Source organism: Muntiacus reevesi, chromosome 3 (assembly GCF_963930625.1).
Source record: "Muntiacus reevesi chromosome 3, mMunRee1.1, whole genome shotgun sequence".
In the NCBI taxonomy this organism is placed as follows: Eukaryota; Metazoa; Chordata; class Mammalia; order Artiodactyla; family Cervidae; genus Muntiacus; species Muntiacus reevesi.
In genome coordinates this window covers 8,292,511-8,317,276 of record NC_089251.1, presented here as the reverse complement: position 1 = coordinate 8,317,276, position 24,766 = coordinate 8,292,511, and the positions used below count along the sequence as shown (strand labels likewise).

Genomic DNA, 24,766 nt, shown 5'->3' with positions numbered 1-24,766 from the left:
TTTTTTTTTCCCAATTATTAAGAAATACTACTTGTAATTTAAACCGTAGACTAAATGAACAATGTGTGCTGTGAGGGGAGGGGGCTCAGGGGTGAAGAGACTCGGGCGTCACTGGTGTGATGAGAGACGGATTCTCACGTCCTGCTTCGGGCAGCTGGGACCCGGGCAGAGCATGCTGGTTCCAGGGCAGAGCAGTGGGTGTGCTGGGGGCTCTCCCGGGGCGGGGACCAGGGGGAGCAGCCTTGAGAGCTATTTCGTCCTCTCTCTGCTCCTCTGGGCCCCCCTGCACCTGGGCCCCTGGTGGAGAATCTGTGCTCAAGGTCGGGTTCTCCCCAGAGCCCCTCACCCAGGGTTCCTGGCCTGCCGGCTCCACCATCAGGCGGCCCTCTGGCCTTAGGCAAGCGGCTTTCCCTCCCTGCTTTCTCATCTCTGACAGTGATGAGCCCTGTTTGCAGGGTGGCCCAGAGGAGTTCAGGGTGTGTTGGGGTAAGAGGCCCCAGTTGCCTCTTTATAGATGTGGAATGAGGCTCAGCAAAGAGAAACAAGAGGTTATGTGGGAGCACCGCCCCCCCCCACTTCCAACTCTGTCCACTTACGGCAGGCTGAGCCAGGGAGGCACCGGGTCAGATGGCCAGGACACCGGCTTAGCCGCTGTGTGTCCCCACAGAGCTGCTGATGCCACCCGAGGGCAGGATCTTGCCCACAGCCCCCGAGGAGCTGCCCGAGGCAGTGAGGCCCTCGGCTCCCCCGGCAGAGCTGCTGGAGGTGCAGACCTCAGAGTGTGTGGTGTGCCTGGAACGGGAGGTAAGGCTAGGGGTGACGGGCCCAACCCCTGGGGCCACCGTCCCCACCCCCACCCACCTGCCCAGAGCCTGCCACCCTCCTGAGCCGCCCAGGCGCGGGTGATTCATTCTGCAGAGAGTTTAGAAATATGTTGGGTTCATTAGAAATTTTGGAAAATACAGGAGATTAAAATGACCCATGATCCCAGGACCCAAAACATGAGTAATGCTGACAGCATTTGCTGGGCCTTTTTTTTTTTTTTTTTTTAACAGAATTTTTTTTTTAATTCATGCAGGGAAATTTCCCAAGTCATTAAATATCAACAAAATTTTCTCTGGAGAGGTTTTTTCCAAAACTCTTCATTTTAAAAACAAAATTTAACAGCTGTTATAAAAAAATTAAACAACATAGCACATAAAATAAACCCGTTCCCTCCACCATGTGATCCTACTTAGAAAAGGCCACATGTTAACAGTTTGATTACCCCGTGGTCTTTGCTGGATTGGGAGAATGCCATGATATGGGGATGGGGAAGGACTTGGTGGTTATAAATTTAACCAAACCCCTGCTCTGGGCCCCAGAGATGGCTTCCTGTCTCTCCTAAAAAGAGGAAATGCTGAGGCAAAGCATGGATACGTCCACGGCTTGTGATCCATAATGTTGGGGTCATTTTGAGGCAAAGTGCATAAAAATCCCTAAATTGGGAGCAACCTGCACATCCTGTAATAGCAGGGCTGGTGAGACACGCTGTGGACCACCCCCACCCCCACCCCGAACGGCTGGTAGAGGGCCGGGGCGTCCTGTGATGGACGGGGAAGGGAGTCTGACCACCATGCAGTCAGATCTTCAGGGGGAAGGACGAGGGGTACTGGCCGGGGTGGGGCCCTGACGTTCCCGCTCTCCACCCACCAGGCCCAGATGATCTTCCTCAACTGCGGCCACGTCTGCTGCTGCCAGCAGTGCTGCCAGCCCCTGCGCACCTGCCCGCTGTGCCGCCAGGACATCGCCCAGCGCCTCCGCATCTACCACAGCAGCTGAGCACCGGCCTCTGCCACCCTCAGGCCCAGGGCTCCTCCGGCTCCCTCCTGTTCCCCATGGGCTGGCCGGGCAGAGACAGGAGCGTTCCTGCCCAAGGACTGAGCAGTTTAAATCCTGTAGAGGGGCAGGGGGACCCCTCGCAGCAGGACGACAGGGTCTGGGGTGGGAGCAGCGGCAGTCACACCTCTGTCCGAGCAGGGCCGAGGGTCCCAGCTGGCTGTGGCAATCCCAGCCCCTCCCGGAGCCTCAGTGCCCTCCTCGGGGGAACCCAGGCAGTGCTGTCCCACTCAGCAGGGGTGGTGGGAGCGCCGGAGGGCCCTGGCCCAGGGGAGGGGCAGCCACCACGGCCTGTCCTGGGATCGACTGGCCAGAAGGTGTTCTGCGCAGGCCTGGTGCCCCGAGCAATGTCAGCCCCTCCTGACCTCCCTCCCTGCTGCCCCCCACCCACCCCCTGAGCTCTGGGCCCCTCTGCCCTGCAGACCTGCACCTCCTCTCCCCACGCGGCTCAGAGGCTGACCCTGAGCTTCAAAGACCTGAAGCAGGAATGTCAATAAACCTGTTTCCAGCCTGCTCCTCCCGAGTCGTCACTGGGCTCCAGTGGAGCCCAGGGAGGGGGGAAGTGGGTGTGAGGTGTGTGAAGTTACCCACACCTCCCTTTTGTAGGTGGAGAGGCCGGGCTCAGGAGGAGAAGGTCTCGGAAAGTCCTCGGAGCAGGTGGGGCCGTGTGGGCTGCCTGTATGCTGTGTAACCATTACCCCAGATCAGGGGGCCCGAGGCCCTGTAACCGGGACAGGAGCGTCTTAACCCCGAGCCCGTGCAGCGGTGCAGGCTGCTCACTGCACAAGTCCAGAGGGGGCCGAACTCCTTGCGCCTGCAGCAGAGCGGTCATGCGTTCTGGGGCAGATCGTTCTGAGCCAAGGGCAGCTTTCTCTCTGGGCTAGAGGCGGGCCTGCTGGGGCGCCTGGGCTCTGCCTCTAGGTAACTCGGACCCGGGCCAGCCTTCCAGACCCTACGTCCCCACCTGTTCAGTGAGGGACATCAGGGGAACTGACCCAGGCTGGTGGCCACCAGGGGGCACTGCGCGCTCATCCCGGGCCCCGCATTGGAGCCGGCAGGACGTAGGGCCAGGCCCTCTCTCTCCCTGCCTCACTGAGCCAGCCAGTGAACCTGCTTTCCAAGTTCCCCGCCCCACACCCTCCTGAGCTCCGTTCCGCTAAGAGGGGAGGTGGCGGCCTGAGATGGGCAGGGCCACGTTGCAGAGCAGGGCATTTGGCGGGTCTCCTTGAACCCTCACGAGGCCTTTTATAGGTGAGCAGTTTGAGACTGGGTTCGGTGACTTGCCAAAGTCAACAGCAAGACCCGGCTGAGCCCTGGTTTTCTCACCTCCACCCTTGTTGACAGACCGGCCACAGTTCCCCATCCCCCAAGAAGCCCACTCAGCAGGGGCAGCCTGTCCCCACCAGCTGGCGGGGCGGGAGGTGTCCCCATGACCCAGAACCTCCGCCCATCCTCCCCACCCCCCCGGCCTCAGTTTACACACTGGTGTGATGATGGTGCCCGTCCCCCAGGGGTTACCTCGTCCTGCAGGTAACGCGCACAGCCCATGGTAAGCACTCAGGAGTGCTCGCCTTGAGAGCAGGAGTCTTAAACACTGGCATCACTGTTTGGATCCAGTGTGAGCCCGCCCACCACGGCCATAAAGCAGCTGCCCTCCCCATTGCCCGAAGCTGCCAGAGGCCCACCCTGCACAGACCCCACCCCCCGGCAGAGGAAGCTGTCTGAGCTACCATCAGGCTAGTCACCTCCCTGCTGTGCCCCTCCTTACTGAGCCTCAGTTTTCTCCTCTGGAAAATGGGTTCATAGGAGCACTCTCTGGTCACATGCACCCGTAAGCAATGAGCCCCGAAAGTCAAGGTGCACAGGTCCATCTCCAGCCCAGGTCTCTCACCCAGCCAGCATCACACATGGGCCACTGGCTTTAAATAAAGCATTTTATTGATTAGTAGAAGCTTAAACAGTTTGCATAATATTTTCAATACAATATCTGGGAAGGATGATTGGAAAGTCCCAAGAGAAGGCACCAGAGGAGAGCGTCTTCAGACGGAATGTATTGGAGGAAGAGGTTAGTTCGGCATTGAGATCGGGGCTGGAGGGGACTCGAAGGGGGTCCCTGAGCACCAGCCAGCGCCACACGTCCTGTGGGTCCCAGGAAGCAGACCCAGGGGATGGGAGATCCAGGGCTGGGGCGCAGTGAGGACCCTGAAGGAGCGGGTTTCTGCCCTGCCTGCCCTCCCCTCAAAGCAGCAGAGGAGAGGGCCTGGGAAAACCAGGTGGCCCCAGCCCCTGGGGGTGACCTTGACTTAACCCTCACCCTCAGGAACAAGCGGCTGAGGAGGGAGAAACAGCAGGGCCATATGAACAGTCCTGGAGTTGTCAGGGTGCGGTGCGTTAGAGCCCCAGCCTGCCCCAAATGCTCGTGGTGTCCTGGGGCACCACAGCCCCTCCCCCAGCCCCTCCCGAGCCCCGCCAGCTCCCTTGGGGGACAGCGTGTACCTTGGAAGTGGACCGCGGAGAAGACAGCGTCCACACCCACCCAGCCCTGCCTCTGAGCAGTGTCTCCACGCCCAGCCCAGCCGGACAGAGGGACTCCTGGAGACCAGACCCCAGCAAGTGGAGGCGAGCAGTCTCAGCTTCCAGCAACTCCCCCAAGGGCACCCCACCCACCCCGCCAGCAGTCCCTCTGCAGAGGTCACCCCCTCCTTCCCTCAGACACGTCCTCGCCCCAGACCAGCACGTTCCAGGCCTTTCCTATTCCCACCCCACCTCGAGAGGCAGCCCTCCCCCAGCACCCCCAGCCTCAAGACCCGCTCCTTGCACGTCCCTTCACCTGGGGTGGGAGAGCCAGGCCAGAGTCCACTCCGAAACTGGCCTCAGGGGCCCAGAGGCGGGCCTCGGCGCTCGGGCTTCCTGGTTCTAACAGGCCCCCTCGGTGACAGGAGAAGCCAGGCGGTGGACGCGGCTCTCACCGCCCTCCTTCCGCGGGTGGCAAGACCCACCAGGGGAACGGGCCGCAGAGGCAGGCAGGCAGGGAGGGCAGACTCAGGGAGCCAGGGCCGCCGAGTGCTCCCAGCCCCGACCCCCGCTGTGCCCGGCCCCCTTCCCTCCCCCCCAGGAGCAGGAAAGCCGCGATCATCCCACAGAAGAGAAAACAGAGCAACCAAGTGTGACCAAACCCATAAAGTGACTCAAGTGGGCCCATTCCCGCCCAGCCCCCTCGGTGCCTCACCAGCCTTGCCCCCGCCCCCTGCCCGGAAGGCACAGATCCTGTGCTCCCCGCCCAGAGCCGAGCCAGGGCCCCGGAGTGGGTGGCCTGCGTGCTGTGTCCAACAGAGGCTCCAGGGGGTGAGCAGCTTAGAACTCGGTCTGCACCCCCGCACTGTCCTCGGTGGTGGTGTGGATGGGGGGGCAGTCGCCTGGGCCGGACACCTGCTCGCCGGTCTCCTGGTCGCTGGGCTTGGAAGGCTCGAGGCCCACGAGCTTTTCGGACGGGAGCTGCCGGAGGGGTGAGGCGGGCGGCGAGGTGGCCTCGGGGGCCAGCCCGGGCTGGGGGCTCTCCTGCACGGGGGCCCCGTTGAGCAGGGGGCCGGCCAGCAGGGGACTCTCGGCCTGCAGATCCCCAGCCAGCAGGCCACGGAGCTCGGTGACGCCGTCCGGGGACGAGGGTGATGGCGGCTCAGGGGCGGCCTCGAAGGGCAGCCCTGCGTCCTCGTCCTGGACCACGGACACCACCTGCTTGGCACGCCGGCGCTTTTCCGAGAGGGGGGCTGCTTGCTGGATGCCGGGGTCCCCACCGCCGCTGCCGTCTCCATATTCCTCGCCCCAGTCGATGGGCGCGCCCTCGGCCAGCAGGTGCAGGTTGGGGTCGCTGTTGTGCATGACCACGCTGTCCCGGTACAGGTTGTGTTTCCTCTGCACGGCGGCTTCCTTCACGGCTGCAGGACAGAAGCGGGTGACGGACACTGAGCGGGGGCGCTGACGGCCAGCAGCACTCCCCGCACTGCGCGACCCACATCACAAGCCCTCGGCCTGAGTGGACACCGCGACCAGACAAGGCTTCTGAGGCTTCAGTTTGGGGAGCAGGCGGTGAGGCCCTAGCTCCCATCTCTCACCTAACACCCCCCGGAATGTACTTCCCTCAAAGTAACTAAGGCATGGGGACGTGACGCTGCCCCCTGGCCCGTGCCATGAACAGTGGGCCCACCGCAGCCCACGGCCTGACTCTCCCCTTTGGAGCTTAGCTGAGCCCCCAGGAAGCCTCTGGGCGCCCACCTCCTCCGCCCGCCAGCAGTGAGTCCTAACAGAGACCACACAGCCGGCAGCCCACGCAGCTCTGCAGCCGCCCGCCCCCGGGGGCCGCGGCACTGACCCTGCAGGATGTCCTTCATGACCGTCTGCAGCACCACCTCCTCGTACGTGTTCTCCACCAGGATGAACCTGGCGAAGTCCTCGAAGATCAGCTCCTGGAACCGGGACAGCTCCTGCCGGCCGGGGCGGACGTGGGCGCAGAGAGAGGGGCGGTCAGGGCTGCGGGTCAGGCCCTGGGCGGGGGGCAGGGGGCGGGCGGGAGTGGAGGGCTGCTCACCGACTTGCAGGTGGGCGCCAGCTTCTTGAGCAGGAACGGGATGGTGATCTGCAGCAGCGCCTCCCGGAAGAAGCGCTTCCGCACCGTGCTGCTGTCGTAGTCGTATTTCTACCAGAAAAGGGGCCGGGGTGCGGGGAGCTCCGGTCAGGGGGCTCCATCAGCCCCCCGTCTCCCCCCCGGGGTGGAGGGGCAGGGCCTGGCCGGGCGGCTCACCTTCAGCACCCGCTCCAGGATGCGCTGGATGGACTTGCACAGCTCCTCCTTGGTGGGCCCCTTCCCCAGCTCCTGGTGCAGGAGGGTCTCGAAGGTGTACACGGCGTTGTCCATTTGCTAGAGGCGGAGCGCACCACAGGGCACGTGAAGGCGTGCACCCCCGGGAAGGTGGGGTGCCCCCTGGGGAGGTGGGGTGTCCCCCTGGGGAGGTGGGGTGCCCCCTGGGAGGAGGGGTGACTCTGGGGAGGAAGGGTGCCCCTGGGAGGAGGGGTGACCCTGGGGAGGTGGGGTGCCCCCTCGGAGGAGGGGTGCCCAGGCACTCAGGCACCCCTTCACTAGCTCACTCCTCTGCTGAGTGTCTAGAGCGCTGGCTAACTGCCAGGCACCAGCGCTAGCCCCCCCTGTCCCAGGGGAACAGAGGGTCTGGGCCCTGTGGGAAGGAGCTTAGGGAGTCAGGAGGGCTTCCTGGAGGAAGGGGTCTCTGAGACCCAAGAGGTGAGTCTGACTTAACCAGGGGGACAGAGGGACAGGCATCCAAACAGATCCAAGAGCATGTCCAAGAGACTGGAGCCGGAGAGAATATGCGGGACTGTGGGGAGACCTGAGGGGAGAACTGGGGTGCAGGCAAGCCCTGTGCCCACCTCACGCATGTGGATCTGGGCTCGCTGCTTGAACACAGACATGCTGGACACGTCAAAACGCTGCTGCAGTCCGTCAAGCCTCAGCGGCTCCATCTTCTCGTAGCAGCTATGCATCTTGAGGGGGTGGTACGCCAGCTGGGACAGCTTCTCCATATACTGCAGGGAGGCAGGGACACACGAGGGACCTGAGCTGGGGCCGCCGGAGGGGCCAGGCAGCCCCCGCAGCCCCTGGGCCCTCAGAGTCCAGATTCCAGGGGTGGCACCGGCACCAGGGAAGGCCATCCGGGGGTGGAGATCACCAGGGAAAGCGCTGGAGGACCTGGGACAGGAAGGATGAGGACCTGCAGGCAGGAGAGCGGTACGGCAGCACAGCGTGTGGAGACAGGCCGGCCTGAGTGCTGGGCAACCCTGGGCAAATCGCTCACCATCTCTGAGCCTTGGTTTCCTCAGCCCCCAAATCTGGAGATGGGTTTTCGTGATCTTTAGGGTCCTCTACGGTTCTCAAAGTCTATGATTATTATTGTCAGTGGAACTCCTCGGTTTGGGGTGAAGAGGCCAAGATTACATGGCTAATTCTATCTGCCAGACCTGACAACTATGTGGGGCTCCAGGCAGCTGACTACACCAGTATGGGGTCTGTAGAAGGCCGTTCAACCCGAGAACCAGCTAACTCAGAAGTGAGAGGGGCCGGCTCCATCTGTGAGGGGCACAAAAATGGCATCTATGGACGTGCCCGGCTCCATGCCTCCTGCAGATCCTCTGTTCACAGGTTATGCCCAGGAGCGAAAGGGCCTGCCCTCATCACAGTGAGGGCCTGACGGGGGCCAGACCAGACCCAAAACCAAACCCAGGGCCCGTCTCACCTCGCCCAGCTTGTCGATGCCACCCTCGTTGATGACGTTCAGGTTCATGTCAGTGACTTCCTTGAAGAAGACATCCCGTACTTCTGTGAAGCCCTGGCTGGTGGGTACCATGAGGGCCTCCAGGATGGACGGGATGTAGGGCTGGACGTGGTTCCGGACACAAACCTCCGCCTTGGGGAGGATGGAGGCTGCGCCAAGGGAGCTGGTTAGCGGACAGCACCCCAGGGCAACCCCCACCATCCCAGGTCTCTAGGCTAGAGGCAGGCGGCTGTGTCATTCTTTAAAGAAGACCACTGGTGACAACATGAGCAAAGGGAAGGGTTCTTGAGGAATGGTTAACAATGGAGCACAGATAACAAGGCGATCTCAGATCAGCTTCTCAAATTCCTGAAACTATGACGTCAGGAAATGAAGAAAAGGACCATGTAAAGGTCTCAGGGTCAGCAGTTTTTCTGTTTAGCTGGAGGAAGAGAAAGCTCATCTTTGGGGGCTGGGGCGGGGTCTTGCTCATTTGTTTTTTCAAAAAATGAAAAACACCCCAGTGGATTCAAAGAGCCTCTGGGTTGTGCAAACCCTGAACCCGAATTCTACTCTGGCTCAGTCTAAACTGTGGAAAAGGCAGCTTCCCCCTGGGCAGGGACCATCTCCAAGACATTCCACCAACGCATTTTCACCCAGGGGTGTTCTGACATCCCTCCTCTTCCCCTGTCTGGTTAATGCTGTTTGTTCCACACAATAAATGTCAACTCGGTGTCCTCGTCAGCTCACGCTGACTACAACTGGTAGAGAGTAACCCTCGGGGAACTGAAGACCACCACAACCGTGACCAGGGTGTGGGGAGCAACAGTGAGCAAAAGGACCCCACCAGGCTCAGGACAGAAGGGGGCACCAGCTGACCCGGGAAAGACAGGCTGGTTCAACGTGGTTCACCCGAAGTCCAGATGATGTTGCTAAAATGGCCCGTGGTAAATCTGATTGACTGAAGATGAACAGAAGGCTGAGCCTCCTAACATCACTTAGGTCGCCAAGATCTGGGTCTACAGACATAAAAGCCACCTGGGACTTCCCCGGTGATCCAGTGGTTAAGGCTTCCTGCAGTGGAAGCACACATTCAATCCCTGAGCGGGGAACTAAGATCCCACTGGCCGCACCATGAGGTCAAAGAAAAAAAATAGCAGTCATCAAACAACTCACAGGGGTTAGAAGAACAAGGGCTCAGATTTGATTCCGGCTTTTAAAAACGAATGAATCAAGTCACCGCCGTGACATGTACATGGATCCCTGAAAGAGGCAGGAGGGAGGCCCTGATCCCAAAGGGCGGGTGGTCCCAGCCTGCCCGCCCAGTGATGACAACCAGAACAGGTGGTCTGCCTACCTCGGATCTTGCTGGCCAGGTGCTCCTTGGAGGTGATGATCTGGTCCATGTCGGTGCGGATGACTGCCTCCATGGCCGGCCGGGCCAGCTGCAGCTTGGACAGCACCGCCTCAAAGCGTGCCTTGGCCTGTTCGTACACCATGCGGTACACGGCATCCGAGATCTGTGGGCAGGGCGTCGGCGTCAGCATCAGGCTGGGGGTGCCGGGCAGCCGTGGGCCCCCCACCCCCACTCCTGAGCCCAGGCCACCCACCTGGATCCACTGCCGCTGTCGCTCCTGCGGTTTCCCCTTCAGCCGGGGGACCAGCTCTGCCTTCAGCTCAGGGCCCAGCTCCTCCATCACCAGGTTACTCAGGATCTGGGACCAGGAGGCACAGGCAGGGGCAGGGTTTGGAGCGTGCCCAGCCCCTCTCCACCTTCCGGCAAACCCGGCCACTCAAGCCCCCCTCAAAGCTGCCCTTTTCTTCACGTCTCCACTGCCCTGTCTCCTGAACATCCTTCCCGGAGGCCCCGGGTGATCCGCTTGACTATCCTGCAGAATCCAGCAGGGGCCCCAGCTCAGGACCTCTGCATGCGCAGCCTCCCCATCTACAATACTCCCCCAGGCCCCCTTGCGGGCACATGGAAGTCAAATGTGTTTCTCCTGCTAGACAGAGAGCTCCTAGGGGCCAGGGCTGTGCCCCTCTTATTCTCAGCGGCACCCAGCCCCTAGTCCAGGGTTGGTGCTCGGGTAACAACTGAACAAAAACAACCATCTGTGTGGCCCACCTCAGCCTCCCCCCGTCCTCCCCAGCTTGTCGTCTGGGTCCAAACCTGCAGCCAGTGCCCCGGGGCCCCGCCGGCGTGCGCAGTCCAGCCCTGGGCCCCAGGTGGACTTCTGCAGCCTCCCCAGCCTCACCTGCACCTCGTTCCCACACAGCATCTCCCAGGTGCCGTACAGCTCCTTGGACTGGCGGTACATGCGGATGGCGTCCGTGAACGCGGGGCCCTCCACCTTGGAGTCTTCTGGGATCCCTGCCCGAGAAGGGACGGAGGGAGGAGGTTGGCAGGATGGCCCCCGCCCGAGGCCCCCACCGCTCTTGTAGTAACGGCGACAGGAGAGATTGCAGTGACAGTTAACAGCAGTAAAAATCCACCAGCGGCAGCAAGACATCCTCCTTCATCCCCTCCTCATCTTCTTAAACCCTCCCACCAGCCTAAGACGTGGGCATTGTCATTGCTTCTGCTTTCACAGATGAAGAATCAGGCTCCAGAGTCAGGCCACTGCTGAGGGGCCAAGGCCAGCAAGTAACAGAGTCAGGACCACTGGGGGAGCCACCCTCCCCCCCACAGAAGAGGCCTCGAAACACAGCAGAGGGGGTACCAGAGGTGCCCAGAGACCCTCCTTCCATCAGGGGCCTGCACACTCCCCCCATAGAGGGCCAGATGGTAAATGTGCTCTGCTTTGCAGGCTGGTGACCTCCGCCCCAGCCATTCCACCCGCTGCTGTAGCAGGAAAGTTAGCGCAGACAGGGTGTGAACGAACGGGCCAATAAAGCTGGATTTACTCAGACAGGCGATGGGCCCAATTTGGTTCCCTGGCTGTCATTTCCCAAGCCCTGTGGAAGATCATCAAACCCTAAAGGGCCTCAATGTTCCCTTCTGAACAGTGGGAGCAATGACCAGCCTGGCCTCACACACCCATGGAGGGGCTGCAGGGACCACAGTGTGAACTGGGAAGGCCAGGGTCCGGCTGCAGGCCTGGTGGGCACTCTCTGCGTCAGGAACTGCAGCCCTGACCGGCTCCTGGGGCCCTGGGGCCGCCGTGCCCACCACTGTGCACCCAGGAGACTGGGAACACCATTCCACTGCTTTTGTTAGAGGAGGTGGCAGAGGGGGCCCAGAGGAGTTTGCCCACCTCCCCCGTGCTGACCAGAGGGTTACTGAACAAGATGTGGACCTCCGCCTGGGGACTGGGGAGGCAGGCTGCAGGAAGTTGCAACATCCGACTTCAGGAAGACGTGGTTAAACACCTCGGAGCCTGGCAGCGGGCAACCCCCCGCCTGGCCTCGTGCCTCTGACCGCTGTGTCTCCAGAGCCAAAGAGCAGCCGGGGCCTCTAAAATCCCAGCTCCCACTGTGATGACTATGGGCTGAGTCACCCCCACAGAGAAAAAGCCCCTCTCTGGCGTGCAGAGGGCCTCTCCTCCCACCATCCAGGTGACCCACGAATCACTGCCATTCAGGGCTGGAGCGGGGCTCAGCAGTGGACAAACGGGCCCGGAACCCAGCTTGGCAGTGGCAGCTCCCAGGACTGGGACGGGGCCGTGAGCATTTCAGAACCTGCATCCAGGAGGGTCCCACTGAGCCCTGGGGTGGGTGCTGCCCAGCTGGGCCGGGGGAGGAAGCAGGCTTAATTGATGGGGACACTGTCTCCCAGAGACGAGGTTTTGCCTAGAAAATCTGGCTGTGTGTTATACACGCAGCCTCACTCGTGCATGGGCATTTGCATTCTGCAGACAGCAAGCCGGGCGTGCTGGGCAGGGGCTGCTCTCTAGGTGGCAGGATGGGCTGGGCGGCGGCAAGGAGGAGGCTGAAATCCCAGGCTCTGGCCAGTCAGACGTGCAGCCTCAGACCCTCATGACATCCCTTCTCGGCACGCCGAGGGGCTGGGTCAAAACTGAGGGTGGCCCCTCCCAAGCCCTCCCCCCGAGCCTGGCTGTTGGGGACTGACTCATGTCCTGACAAAGTGCCGCGATGAAGTCCTGACCCCCAGCTGCTCAGAAGGGGACATGTCTGGATGAGGAAACTTAGGTGCATGCATGTGCGTGCTCAGTCACTTCAGTCGTGTCCGACTCTGCGTGACCCCAGGCTCCTCTGTCCATGGGCTTCTCCAGGCAAGAATATTGGAGTGCGTTGCCATTTCCTCCTCCAGGGGACCTTCCCAACCCAGGGATTGAACCCGCGTCTCTTGCATCTCCTGCACTGGCAGGAGGGTTCTTTACCACTAGCGCCCCCTGAGAAGCCCAGGACTTAGGTAATTAAGTTAAAAGGAGGGGATTAGGCCGGGCCCTGATCCGATATGACTGGTGTCCTTATAAGAAGAAATCTGGACAAAGAAACAAGGCACACACAGAGCAGGGACTATGCGAGGACCCCAGGGAGACGCTGGCTGCCTGCCGGTCAAGGAGACTCAGGAGAAAACAACCCTGCTGACACCCAGATGCGGGGCTTCCAGGGTCCAGAACTGTGCAAAAGCTAACTTCTACTGTTGAAGCCACCCAGGCCGTGGCCCTTTGTCACGGCAGCCCCCAGTAGGCTGAGGCCGAGACCCCACACGCCTTCCCGCACGCAGCTCTCAGAGGAGCCCGCAGCTCTCAAGGCACGGGGAGGTAGTCACACAGTCGCTAGAGGGTGGCTGCCCCAGGCTGGAACCCGGGCCCAGCGACTCCAGCAAGACCTGGAGCCTTCCCGCCTGCCCGTGGGGTCCTCGGGGTCAGGCTGAGAAAGGAAGCGGCACTCCTCAGTCCCACAGAGGAGGGGGACGGCGGGCAGACAGGAAGAGGCCTTGACCTCGGCACCCCCGGCCCACCCCGAAGCCCAGCCCAGCGCCCCTGCTGCCCCCAGCTGCTCCAGGAATGCAGGATGTGAGGGGGACCCTGGACGAGCTGGCGTCCACCCAGCTTGGCCTCCCCCCCTCACTTCCTGGCAGCCCCCGGAATGAGCAATTCCAGGCCCCACAAATTCCAGACCCAGCCTCCAAGGAAGCTGAGAACTTTCCCACAGTTCTGGGGCGGGTGGGGGGCGGGGGAGGCTCCTCTGAAACCGCCCCGTCAGCTCCTGACATGGAGTTGCAGGACGCCCCTGCTCCCCACCCGGCCCCAGCAGCTCTCCCCTGGCCTCCCCGCCTGCCCATGGACCCACACCCACCCCCTCAGCCTCCCAGCTGAGCGCTCGCTATGTGCCAGGCACAGGGCCAAGAGCTCTACCCAGGACCCGCCCATTGATTAATCCCCATAATCTAGCAATCTAGTTGATCACAACCGCCATTGTGCACGTGGGGAAATGAATGGCGCTCTTCTCCCTGCTGGTCGGTCCCCACCCAGCCTGGCCTGGGGTCACCTGGCCAGGTCTACCATTAGCCTTGGAAACCTGGAGACCGAGGGGGCCTGGGCCAGGGATGAAGGAGAGGGAGGGAGTGGGGAGGAGGAAGGGAGGAGAAAAGGTGACCCCAGGCCAGGCAGTCAGAGCCCAGATCGTCCTGCCCAGTCCTGGCCCCTCAGCCCCCAGGGACCTGGAAACAGGAGGCCCTTTGTGGGCGGCAGGGGTTGGCCTGACCGAAGCCCTGGTTCCTGCCGCCCAGCAGATTCCAGCCAGGGCAGAGGCGGCCCTGGAGAGTGGAGAGGACAGAGGACAGGTGGGGTGAGCCAAGTCTCTGCACATCCCGCCTCGGCGTGGGTGCCCATGGTCCGGCCTCCAAGTGGAGCTGTGCCCGAGGTGCGCCGGCAGCCAGAGAGGGTAGAGCAGGGACGGGGCGGAGGCGGGCCCGGTCACCAGGAGGGAAGTTCAGAGTCCAGGACAGGGCTGTTCCTACCCCAGGGGCAGAAAGCCCCTCATCCTCCACACCCTCCCACCAAGAAACAATTAAGCCTTTCTAATCAAACTCCTCTGAGCCTCATGAGGCCCTCCAGACCTGACCCCAGTGCCCCGCCAGTCCCATTTCCGGGCACCCCCTCCCAAGTTCAGCCCTCATGCGTACTACTCTAAACTGCCCCCATGCCAGGCCTCCCTTCATGCTCACTGCGACCTCTGTCTGGAACACGCCTCCCTCCATTCTAGAATTATGCATCCTTCAGGTCTCAGCTGAACCATTGCCTCCTCGAGGATGCCGCCCTCATCAACCCCTCCCCCCATACAAGCTCAGCAACCCCCCAGTATATACACACCCTCCAAGCTCCCTGGGTGCTCCCAGCCAACACCTAGCACAGTCCTGACTCATCACCCCCTGGTGTCCTCATCTGTCTAACATCTGTCCCCCCTGCCCCCAGGCTGCCGGCAGGGAGTGGGTAGAAACCAGGTCTTGCTTCCCTGTTGCATTCTCAGCACCCAGCCCTGGGTCTGGCTCAGAGAAACACTGAAAGGTTTGTTGAATGAATACGTGAGCCGGAAGAGACCTTGTAACTTCACAGACAAGAACAAGGCCCTGAGGGAGGAAGGGAAGTTCCTACACTACCAGGCAGGTCAATGATAAGAAAGAAATGACACCATAAAAAAAATCTTAACCAAGAACTGTGAATCCTCCCAAACCCTCTCAGATACAGGAGAAGATATTATCCCCATTTTACAGAGGCTCCAAGAGGTAAGTTGATCTCCTAAGATCATGTTGCTGGAAAGTGGCAGAATCAGGGTTTTTATTCTGTGATTCAAGAGCTCAACAACCGCATCCCTCTGGAAACAATTTCCTATATTTTTTTCTCAACGTCACAGAACAGTCTTCATCAAGGCAGAGGGTTAAGGACAGCATGACAATGGTTTCCAAAAACCAGAAGGAAAAGTGGTGGTTGGTGGTTCAATTGCTAAGTCACGTCTGACTCTTTGTAACTCTATAGACTGTAGCCCTTCAGGCTCCTCTGTCCATGGGATTTTCCAGGCAAGAATACTGGAGTGGGTTGTCATTTCCTTCCCCAGGGGATCTTCCCCACCCGGGGATTGAACCTGGGTCTCCTGCATTGCAGGAAGATTCCTTACCCACTGAGCCACCAGGGAAGGTCAACTGAGTCACCAGAGACGTTAAGGGCAAAAGGTCTGTCTAGTGAAGGCTATGGTTTTTCCAGCAGTCATGTATGGATGTGAGAGGTGGACTATAAAGAAAGCTGAGCACCAAAGAACTGATGCTTTTGAATGGTGGTGTTGGAAAAGACTCTTGAGAGTCCCTTGGACTGCAAGGAGATCCAACAAGTCCATCCTAAAGGAGATTAGTCCTGGGTGTTCATTGGAAGGACTGATATTGAAGCTGAAACTCCAATACTTTGGCCACCTGATGCAAAGAACTGACTCCTTGGAAAAGACCTTGATGCTGGGAAAGATTGAAGGTGGGAGGAGAAGGGGATGACAGAGGATGAGATGGTTGGATGGCATCACTGACTCAATGGACATGAGTTTGAGTAAACTCCAGGAGGTGGTGATGGACAGGAGGCCTGGCGTGCTGCAGTCCATGAGGTCGCAAAGAGTCGGACGTGACTGAGCGACTGAACTGAACTGAACTGACCATGGTTTCTAAAACCCCAGAAGGAAAAGGAAAATGGTTCATAGAGCAGGGGTGCCACACCACAGTCGGCCACTAGGTGTCACCACTCAGCAAGGCGCCCGGTAACCCCGCTCCCAGCCCCGCGGGCCTCAAGGGGACAGCTCACCGTTGTTGCAGTGCCGGACACAGTCCTGCAGGACGGCCTGCCACTTGTCCTGCTCGGCTTCCGTCATCATGCAAAAGTAGTAGTGACGCGCCGAAGGATGCCAGAGGATGAGCGGGAACTGCGTGGGGCACTTGAGGATGGGGGCGGAGCCCGATTTCGGGGTGGTCCCTGTGAAGACAGCACCCGCTAAGCAGCTGCCCTCTGTGGCTTCCCTTGGACAGAGGATGGCCAGCAGCTGACCCCTCGCCCTGCCCCTCCAGGACCAGAGAGGGCTGGCCTGTCCCGGAATGACCAGAGTCAGTGCGGAGGCCGCTTCCCTCAGGCTCCACAGCTTGGCTAAGAGAAGGCCTGCCTCCCCCAAACCCCCAGCACCAATTCGTAGAGTTGGTAATGCATCCACTTCCCTGGGGTCAGGTTCTAAACTCTGTGCAGGAGGCACAAACAACACAGGATTGGAGCCCTCAGGGTCAAGGGCCGAGCATTACTGTCTTGGGTTTCCCTTCAAATTTCAGCTGCAGAAGCCAAAGGGTGGCTTAAATGTCCAAAGTAGGAGGGAGGCGTGGGGGCAGGGGATACAGAGTAAATGAAAGGGGATTTCTCTCTCTGTGTTTTGTCCTCATGGATATTCGAGATCCAGAGAGATAAGTGGTCCTGGGCTGTGACCTGCTCACTCCTGTTAATAACAGAACAACGGCAGTTCTTCTTTGGGTCCTGGCTCTGGGTCCCTGCGCTGGGCTCAACACACACACAGCACCTCGTGGGGTCTCCACAACACCCCAAGGTCAGCCCTCCCAGTGCAGGGGCTGGAATCTAGGAAAATCAGACTCCAGCTGAGTCCTCAATCACCAAGTCCCACACAGGGGTATCTCACTACCCCCGGTCTCCTTGGGATCAGTTAAGAGGCGGACGTGATCCCAACAAAGCTTCTGGGTGTCTCTGATGGGGTGGGGTCACCTGGGACAGCTCCCCACAAATGCAGTGTTGATTCAGTGGTTTACCAAGGGGGGCACCTGGATCATCTTCTCCCAGAACCTCTCAGGGACCCAGGGAAGGGGCAGGGTACAGAGTGAGCTCAGGAAGTGGGGGGTGGGTGGGACTCACACTGGTGTGGCCCCAATTCACTGGGTGACTTCAGGCAAACCCCTCTCAGGCCTCCCCTTGGAGGTTCAGGTTGTGCTGGGCGCTTGCCACCAGCTCTAGCCCAGCTGCTAAACATGGAGCTTGGAGTTCTAGAACCAGGGATGCCCCCCACCCTCTCCAGCCAAATCCCTGGGCACCTGGCCTGGGATGTTTGGTCCCTTTACCTGGTAAAGAGTTGCCAACGAGCTCCAGGTACTGGTCCAAGGAGGTGAGGATTTTGTAGCCCGCACTGTTGATGACCGCTCGGGGTGGGATCTGCCGCTCATAAGCCTGGGCGGGGGGGGGGGGGGGGGCAAGAGAGATGGTGGAGGCAGCTACAGGTATGGCCAAGCCCAAACCCAATGTCTGTACCCGGCTCCAGGGCCCCACTCAGTGCTCCCTGCCCAAGACAGGGAGGAGGAGGGGTAGGGGAAGAGAAGAGAGAGGAAGGAGTTTGATCGTCATTGTGACTAGAGGCAACATGGTGCCCTGAGCAGGACCCAGGCTCGGGGCTCAAATCCTGGCTTCCCTAAGTACTACGTGTGTGATGTTGAGGATAACACCTCCTGCGCTTTAGTTTGGGCGTCCCTGGTGGCTCAGCGGTAAAGAATCCACCTGCCAACGCAGGAGACACCAGTTCAATCCCTGGGTCAGGAAGATTCCCCTGGAGAAGGAAATGGCAACCCATTCCAGGATTCCTGCCTGGAGAATCCCATGGACAGAGGAGCCTGGCAGGCTATGCACCACTTAGCAACTAAGTGACAATAACATGCTTTAGTTTCCTCATCTATAAAACCAGGGTGATAATACTTCCTACCTCACAGGGCTCCCTAAGGACCCAGGGAGATAACTGGATAACGTTCAGCACAGTGCCTGCTACAGCAAGGGTCAGGAAGCACTGCTGATGCGACTATGGCTGGGTTTGTTAAAAAGTTCGTTTGGGGTTTTCCATAACATCTTATGGGAAAAAAATCTGAAAAAAACTTTTTGGCCATCCTCATATTATCACCACTGCTACAACTGCCTCTACAAAGAGCAGTTATCACTAGCCTAGTGTTCGTTACCTACCAGGTACTGTGCTATGGGCCCCAAATGCTTCATTTCACAGAATTCTCACAATCCAGAGGTGGGCACCATTACGAGCCCCAACGTCACATAACTGGTATAGTAGCCAGCCTAGGACGTGAACCTGGCCTGTCAGCCTCTAGATCCCAGGGTCTTTGATTACCCTGAACTGTCCACTAACTTTCTAGGTCCTGAACACCACACAAGGACGATTGGGAGGAGAATATATTCATTGGAAGGACTGATGCTGAAGCTTTAATACTTTGGCCAGCAGATGCGAAGGGACGACTCACTGGAAATGACCCTGATGCTGGGAAAGACTGAAGGCAGGAGAAGGGGGTGACAGAGGATGAGACGGTTGGATGGCACCATTGATTCAATGGACATGAACTTGGGCAAACTCCAGGAGATAGTAGAGGACAGGGAGGCCTGGCACACTGCAGTCCATGGGGTCACAAAGAATCGGACACGACTGAGCGACTGAACAACAACTGCTTTCTTATACCAGTGGGAAGAAAAAAAAGTTCTGAGGTAGGCGCTCATACAGCAGGGCTGCCATACTAAAGCCTGCCACTAGGTGTCACCACTCAACGTATTTCTTGAGCGGCTGAAACCTCCGAGGCAATGATTTTCAAAGTGGTCCCTGATGAGCAGCATTCAAGTCACATGAGAACTTGTCAGAAATGCATATTCTTAGCCCCACTGCAGACCTGAATCAAATTGAGGGTAGGCCCAGCAACCTGGTATGTTTGTTTGTTTGTTTGTTTAATTTCTTTTGGAATTTCTTTTTTAATTGAAGGATAATTGCTTTACAGGATTTTGTTGTTTTCTGTCAAACATCAACATGAATCAGTCACAGGCAGCAACCTGCTTTTACACCAGCCTTCCAGGTGATTCTGTGCACTGAGAACTGCTGCCCTGAGGCATTGGTTGCTCCTGACTCTGCTTCTGTTACTCTACTGCAAAGAGATCAAACCAGTCAACCCTAAAGGGAATCAACCCTGAATATTCACTGAAACTGCTGAAACTGAAGCTCCAATACTTTGGCCACCTGATGTGAAGAGCCGACTCACTGGAAAAACCCCGAAGTTGGGAAAGACTGAAGGCAAGAGCAGAAGGGGGTGGCAGATGATGAAATGCTTAGATAGCATCACCGACTCAGTGGACGTGAATTGGAGCAAACTCCAGGAGATAGTGGAGGCCAGAGGAGCCTGGTGGCTGCAGTCCCGTGAGGTCACGAAGAGTTGGACACGACTGAGCGACTGAACAACAGTACTGATTTGCTCAAGCCTGGCCTTTGGCTGCTCTAGAGGAATGTGTGGCAGAAGAAGTTGGGTCCGTGGTTCAACCAGGTGGGACCTCCCTGAGGGCCCAAGGCAAAGGACACTCATCCCCAGACCGGTGGTCCAGTGGTTAAGAATCTGCCTGCCAATGCAGGGGACACGGGTTTGGTTCCTGGTCCAGGAAGATTCCATCTGCTGCTGGGCAACTAAGCCTGAGCACCCTAGAGCCTGTGTTCTGCACTAAGAGAAGCCACTGGAACGAGAAGCCTGAGGACCACAACGAGAAAAAAGCCCACACACAGCAACAAAGACCTAATGCAACCAAAAGTAAATAAATCTTTTAAAAAAAGGACAGTCATCCCCCTGCTTCCCTGCTTCAGGGCAGGGAGTTGCAAGCAGAGGCATCAGGAAGGAAAAAAGACAGGACCAGCACCCAGGGGTGCTCTGAGGCAGGGGAATGGCCAGTTTGCTGTGGCTGTGGAAGCTCAAGGCAGGAAAGGGGCTGATGGGGGAGGAGGGGCCTGGATATGGAGAGATTGGGAGGGCTGTGGGGGTGGCCCGGAGCCAGAGAGGCAGAGTGAAAGGGGACCCCCAGCAAGCTGGGTGCCTGGATGGGTGAAATGCCACTGAGAGGGGGCGCCCAGCTTTGGGCAGGCGGGAAAGGGTGGGGGGAAAGATGCTAAGGTTTGGCTTTGGCCCTGGTGACTGCGAGGCGGGTGCGGGTGGCCGGCTGAGGGTGGAGGTGTGGGGTCTCACGTTCAGGAGTCGGGGGAGGGGGGCGTGTAGCATTAACAATCGCAGAGTAGGGAGCTGTGGGGACATGAAAGAAGTGCTGGGCCAGCCTGGGAGGCCTGGGGGGAGCCTCACCACTTTGTTCTCGTAGAGCACCAGCCCGTAGTTGTGTGGCACGAGGCTGAAGCGGTTCCTCCACTTCTTGTTGTCCTCCTGGTACTGGAAGAGGTTCCCCGAGAAGATGATGCGCTCCTCCAGGGGCACCTGTGGGCGGCGAGGGGCGGGGAGTGAGGCCGGGAGCCCTGATCTCACTCCTCACCGAGGCCTCCGAGGCAGCGCGGTGTCACACCCATTTGGCAGATGGGGAAAATGAAGCTGGGGAGCAGCGAAGGCCCCTCTACACTCCAGGTCCAGCCAGAGGCATGGTGATGCCGGGACTAGAACCCAGGCCAGGCACTGTGACAGGGGAGCCAGCCAGGACCCCGGCCCGGCCTGGCCCCAGGCAGACACGGTGGCCTCCTCGGGAAGGTCTCCAGAGCCCGAAGCAGGCTGCGTCCCCGTCCACTCCCCCTGCAGTGGGACTGCCACGGTCACTCCGGCCGGAGGGGACAGGCCGGGCACCTGAGCACATCTCTCTTCCTGCTCCGAGCCTGTTTCCCCTCAGGGCAACACAAACTAGACCAAGGTGGCGCCATAGAGCCCCCCCGGCTCTGACAGGTGACAAGATGGTCTCCACGAACCCGGATGGGGGAGGAGGGGACCTCAGCCCAGAGGGTTCCCGTCTGACCAACACCCTGGCAGACTCGGGGCCAGCGTGGGCAGCAGAAACACCGAGACCTCCCCGCAAAGCCTTAGCTTCGACTCTACTACAGGCTCGGTGTGACTTCAGGCCTGCCCCATCACCCCTCTGAGCCTCAGTTTCCTCATCTGTAAAATGGGACCGTGACAGCCCCCACGACAGGGGCAGGGCTGTGCAGGCAGTCCAATACACAGGAGCTGCCGTGACCACTGCTGGGGGTCTGTCTGCGTCAGTCGTCAGTCTCCCGGCTCCTCAGACTGACATTTGGGGAGGGGGAAGGGAGAGTAAACAGACTTCCGGGAAGGAGATAACAGGAAGACAAGAGGGAACAGCCCTGCTCCTGGGTGGGAGGAGCGCGGGAGTCAAGGGTTCCTGTCTCTCAGAGGCCCCCGTCGGCTCTACAACAAATATGGGGCCTTCTGCAAAAAGCAACACGTATCCTGTGTAATAAAGGGAGAAGGTGTAATTTGATTGGTGCCTAACCTCTCCTAGCTTCCGAGCTCTGCAACTGCAGTCAGAGGTGAGCAGCCCCTCCCAAGGCACCCCCCACCCCCAGGCCTGTCTCCTCACCGGGCCTCTTCTCCCCAGCAACCTCCCTGCCACTCTTCGAGGGGAAATGCCAAAACATTCCTGGAAAATGAGGGCCCATTGTACTCAAACAATAGGACCCCGAAGACTGCTTCCTACCCGGGGACAAAAATATTTACAGGAAAAGAAAATGGTCCCCCTCCCCCACCAGGCACCCCCTCCCCACCAGGACAGTGGGCTTTCCCCTGGGCTGTGTGGTCTATATTTAGACTGGGGCCTACTCTCACCCCAGCTCCTGCGTTCCCGTCTCCGCTAGAAAGAAAAAGCACAAAGAGCTCTCCAGACACCCCGGGCAGACCCTTGTTCCCCCCCGTCTGCAGCCGCCACTCTGGCTTAGAGCCGGAACCCAGGGCTCAGGCTCTCCCGGGTGGTGGGGCTCGGCACCCTGGCCCCTAAAGTCCACCCTCAGATCCTGGACAGCCCGCAATGGCTGGTTGATTGGTTTTCAGATGTGGGCTTGGGTTTTATTTTTAAGACTTTCAAATGGCAGAGTCGTGTTTCCACTGGAAGGTCTGCAGGAAGCGGAACCCAGGAGACAACCAAGGCCAAGTATTTTGGACTCTGCAAAGCTCTCTTCTGCCACCGACGGGCATCTTCCGGGAACGGTGAGAGCACAGGCCCCCAGGCTCCGACAGCCTACACCCCGGGAGCCTGGACAAGCAACTCTCCCTCCCTGAGCCCCGGTGTCCACCTCTGGGAGGGGCGCTGGGTCATAATCACAGTCCCTCTGAGCCATGTCATGCCAGCTGGATGCAGCACCCACACAAAAGAACTGTTGTCTTTATCACTACTATTATTATATTAATAGTAGTATTATTTCTAACAAAAACAATTTATGTGATGATGATAATGATAATGATTTCTATTATCATTGTTACCACGACTTAGCCTCATGATGGTCAGTTTCCTGAGTGGTGAATGGGACCCAAAATCCCTCCTCTTCTGAAACTGTGGGTGATTTCATATTATTCTTCCTGCTGACATGTTGCATCTGTTTTCTGACCATGAACACTCAACCTGATGAGTGTGAAAGGCATTTCTCATGCAGGATAAATGCTGAACACATCAGGTGACCCCGCTCCTGTCTTGGGTTATTGGAATTCAGGCTGCCTGTGACACTGCCTTTCAAACAGGCGAGCAGCCCACAGGAAGCAGCTCCCTGAGGTGAGTCCAAAGCCCTCTCTGCTATCACATAGGTGTGCCCCTGCCAGACACCCAGGCCAGGCCATAGCTGCCCTCTGCTGAAAAAGGTCAGGAGGTTGCCATGACATCAGGAGACCAGACAGATTTTCCTGGGCCCCAAATCAAAGTGACAGGTGACGCTCTGACACACAGCACTGACCTTCCCTCCATCCAGGCAGACTGGGGGTCAAGGCAGAAAGAGGAATCAAGTCAGGAATCTGGAACCTGGCTTGAGTCCTGCCCTCCACCATCCCAAGCAAGCCATGGGCTCACCTCTGGGCCTCTGCACATGTCACTGCCTGGGTCTGATATTCCTTCTCCCATAACGTCTTTAGCTGAGATGGCCCTTCTTCCAGGAAGCCCTCCCAGACCACCCAGACAAGGGCCCACTGCAGCACCCCAGAAACAGCAAGGCCTGGCTTCTCTCCCCAAGTGCTCAGCCCCTCACTTCCTCAGTGCCATTCCCACCCTGATGCCAGGGGTAACCACAGGATCCCGTCCCTGGAAGGCTCTACTAGCCTCCTCTGGCCCATTCTGACCCCTCGGTAGTGAGCAGGCAAACCTGGACAAACCTTTACTGTGCAAACATAACTCTATCACTGGTAAGAGGATAATGACAAGGCCAGAGATGATGACACATCAGCCAAGCATCTGTCCAGCCCCAGGCACCCGGCCCACAGATCTTGAATCCTCACGGCCACCTGGCGCGGGAGGTGTGCCCATCCCCATTCACAGGTGAGTAAACTGAGGCCCCACGAGGTGAGGTCATTAGCTCGAGGGTGCGTAGACTCTAACAGGAGGAGCTGGGCTTGGACCAGGCCTGTCAAGATGACTCAGAGCCCCAGCCCAGTAGGAGGAGGGGCCCACGGGGGCCTCGATGCCACCACCAGGTCACCTCCCTATTCAGAAGCCGGGTGGGGCCCTCAGAGACCATCCAGCACCCATGGGAAACCGAGGCCCAGAGAGGGAAGGATCCGTGCCCAGGCCCTCGGAGGCCGCCCCGCCCTGCCAGCACCTCTCACCTTGCGCCAGAGCAGCTGGGCCTGCGGCGACCCAGTGCCCTCGATCTCGTGTCGCATGCTGTTGAACAGGGCCACGCCATACTGGTCCTCGTAGAACCGGAGGAACTCCGTCAGGACCCTCCCAGTCTTCTCTGCAAGGGAAGGACAAAGGGCTGTGAGCTGGCATGGCTGCTTCCGGGCAGTGACCTGAGCCAGGGAGGGGCATCCGCCTTGCCCCAAATCCCAGCTCATAAAACGGTCCACACGGGCTTTGCACGCGCATCTGCATTGCATTTCTGGCCAGGGTGGGGCCTTTCCCACGCACGGCTGGGTGACCCTCTGGGCGGGAAAAGGGGCGATGACCGTGACGGTGAAACCAACAGAGACGCAAGAGACGCAAGTGAAAAGATGCTCAGTCTCGCCAGCCTGCAAATGAACGCAAACGAAAATTTCCTTTTCCCCATCAGACCAGCTGGGAAGCAGAGAACAGGCACTTTAACCGGAGCTGGGGGAGTGGCAAGATGGGACTGCGTGTTTGGAGGGGGAGGGTGGTCGTGTGCACGCGTGCCCGTGCTCCTGTAGGAATCCAGCCCACAGAATGCACCAGAACTTGCCAGAAGCAAGCCAATTGTGCACGGGGGAGGGGGGGGAATGATTCAATACCCAACAGCTCACTCAGGTCAGGCAGAAGATGAAGGGGACCTCCGTACACGTAACAAGACGAAGGTGTCCGCACTCTGCCGCATCAGGAGCTCTGCAGGCTCCCATGTTGAACAGCATCGCATTTAAGATTATTCCTGTAGGTGCATGTGATTTATTTACACTTGAGGACCTCAAAGAAGAGGTCCAGGAGGCAGCACTCCAGGCTGTTAAGGGTGGCACATTTGAGCGTGGGAATGAGAAGCAGAGGGCGGGTTTCAGGTTCTGCTTTATTCATTTGTTTAGCATTTGAATTATTTTATGAGCATGACTCTTTTTACAATAAAAAAAAAAAATCAACATTCTAAAATGAACTCATCTACCGGACTAACTACCACTTTGCAGTCACTGG

General features: G+C 58.9%; 2 protein-coding genes across 7 annotated transcripts in view; one reads left to right on the top strand and one right to left on the bottom strand.

The window, feature by feature from the left end:
- LRSAM1 (leucine rich repeat and sterile alpha motif containing 1) overlaps nucleotides 1–3,667 on the top strand; it is a 35,089-nt gene extending 31,422 nt beyond the window's left edge. For all 6 annotated transcript variants that reach the window (XM_065928410.1, XM_065928411.1, XM_065928412.1 and 3 more), the window contains 2 exons: nucleotides 668–804; nucleotides 1,696–3,667. In XM_065928410.1, the coding sequence (XP_065784482.1) occupies nucleotides 668–804; nucleotides 1,696–1,821 (263 nt within the window). In that variant the 3' untranslated portion in view covers nucleotides 1,822–3,667. The remainder of the gene's footprint in view (nucleotides 1–667; nucleotides 805–1,695) is intronic.
- Nucleotides 3,668–3,798: 131 nt separating this feature from the next.
- The window catches only part of NIBAN2 (niban apoptosis regulator 2), a 52,557-nt gene continuing 31,589 nt past the window's right edge, over nucleotides 3,799–24,766 (bottom strand). Inside the window, exons 2-14 of the mRNA XM_065928416.1 lie at nucleotides 23,737–23,867; nucleotides 20,281–20,409; nucleotides 17,251–17,356; nucleotides 15,947–16,114; nucleotides 10,454–10,569; nucleotides 9,809–9,913; nucleotides 9,556–9,718; nucleotides 8,181–8,368; nucleotides 7,318–7,473; nucleotides 6,677–6,793; nucleotides 6,464–6,571; nucleotides 6,248–6,359; nucleotides 3,799–5,813 (exon numbers count right to left, since the gene is read on the bottom strand). Of these exons, the coding sequence (XP_065784488.1) occupies nucleotides 5,233–5,813; nucleotides 6,248–6,359; nucleotides 6,464–6,571; nucleotides 6,677–6,793; nucleotides 7,318–7,473; nucleotides 8,181–8,368; nucleotides 9,556–9,718; nucleotides 9,809–9,913; nucleotides 10,454–10,569; nucleotides 15,947–16,114; nucleotides 17,251–17,356; nucleotides 20,281–20,409; nucleotides 23,737–23,867 (2,180 nt within the window). The 3' untranslated portion in view covers nucleotides 3,799–5,232. The remainder of the gene's footprint in view (nucleotides 5,814–6,247; nucleotides 6,360–6,463; nucleotides 6,572–6,676; nucleotides 6,794–7,317; nucleotides 7,474–8,180; nucleotides 8,369–9,555; nucleotides 9,719–9,808; nucleotides 9,914–10,453; nucleotides 10,570–15,946; nucleotides 16,115–17,250; nucleotides 17,357–20,280; nucleotides 20,410–23,736; nucleotides 23,868–24,766) is intronic.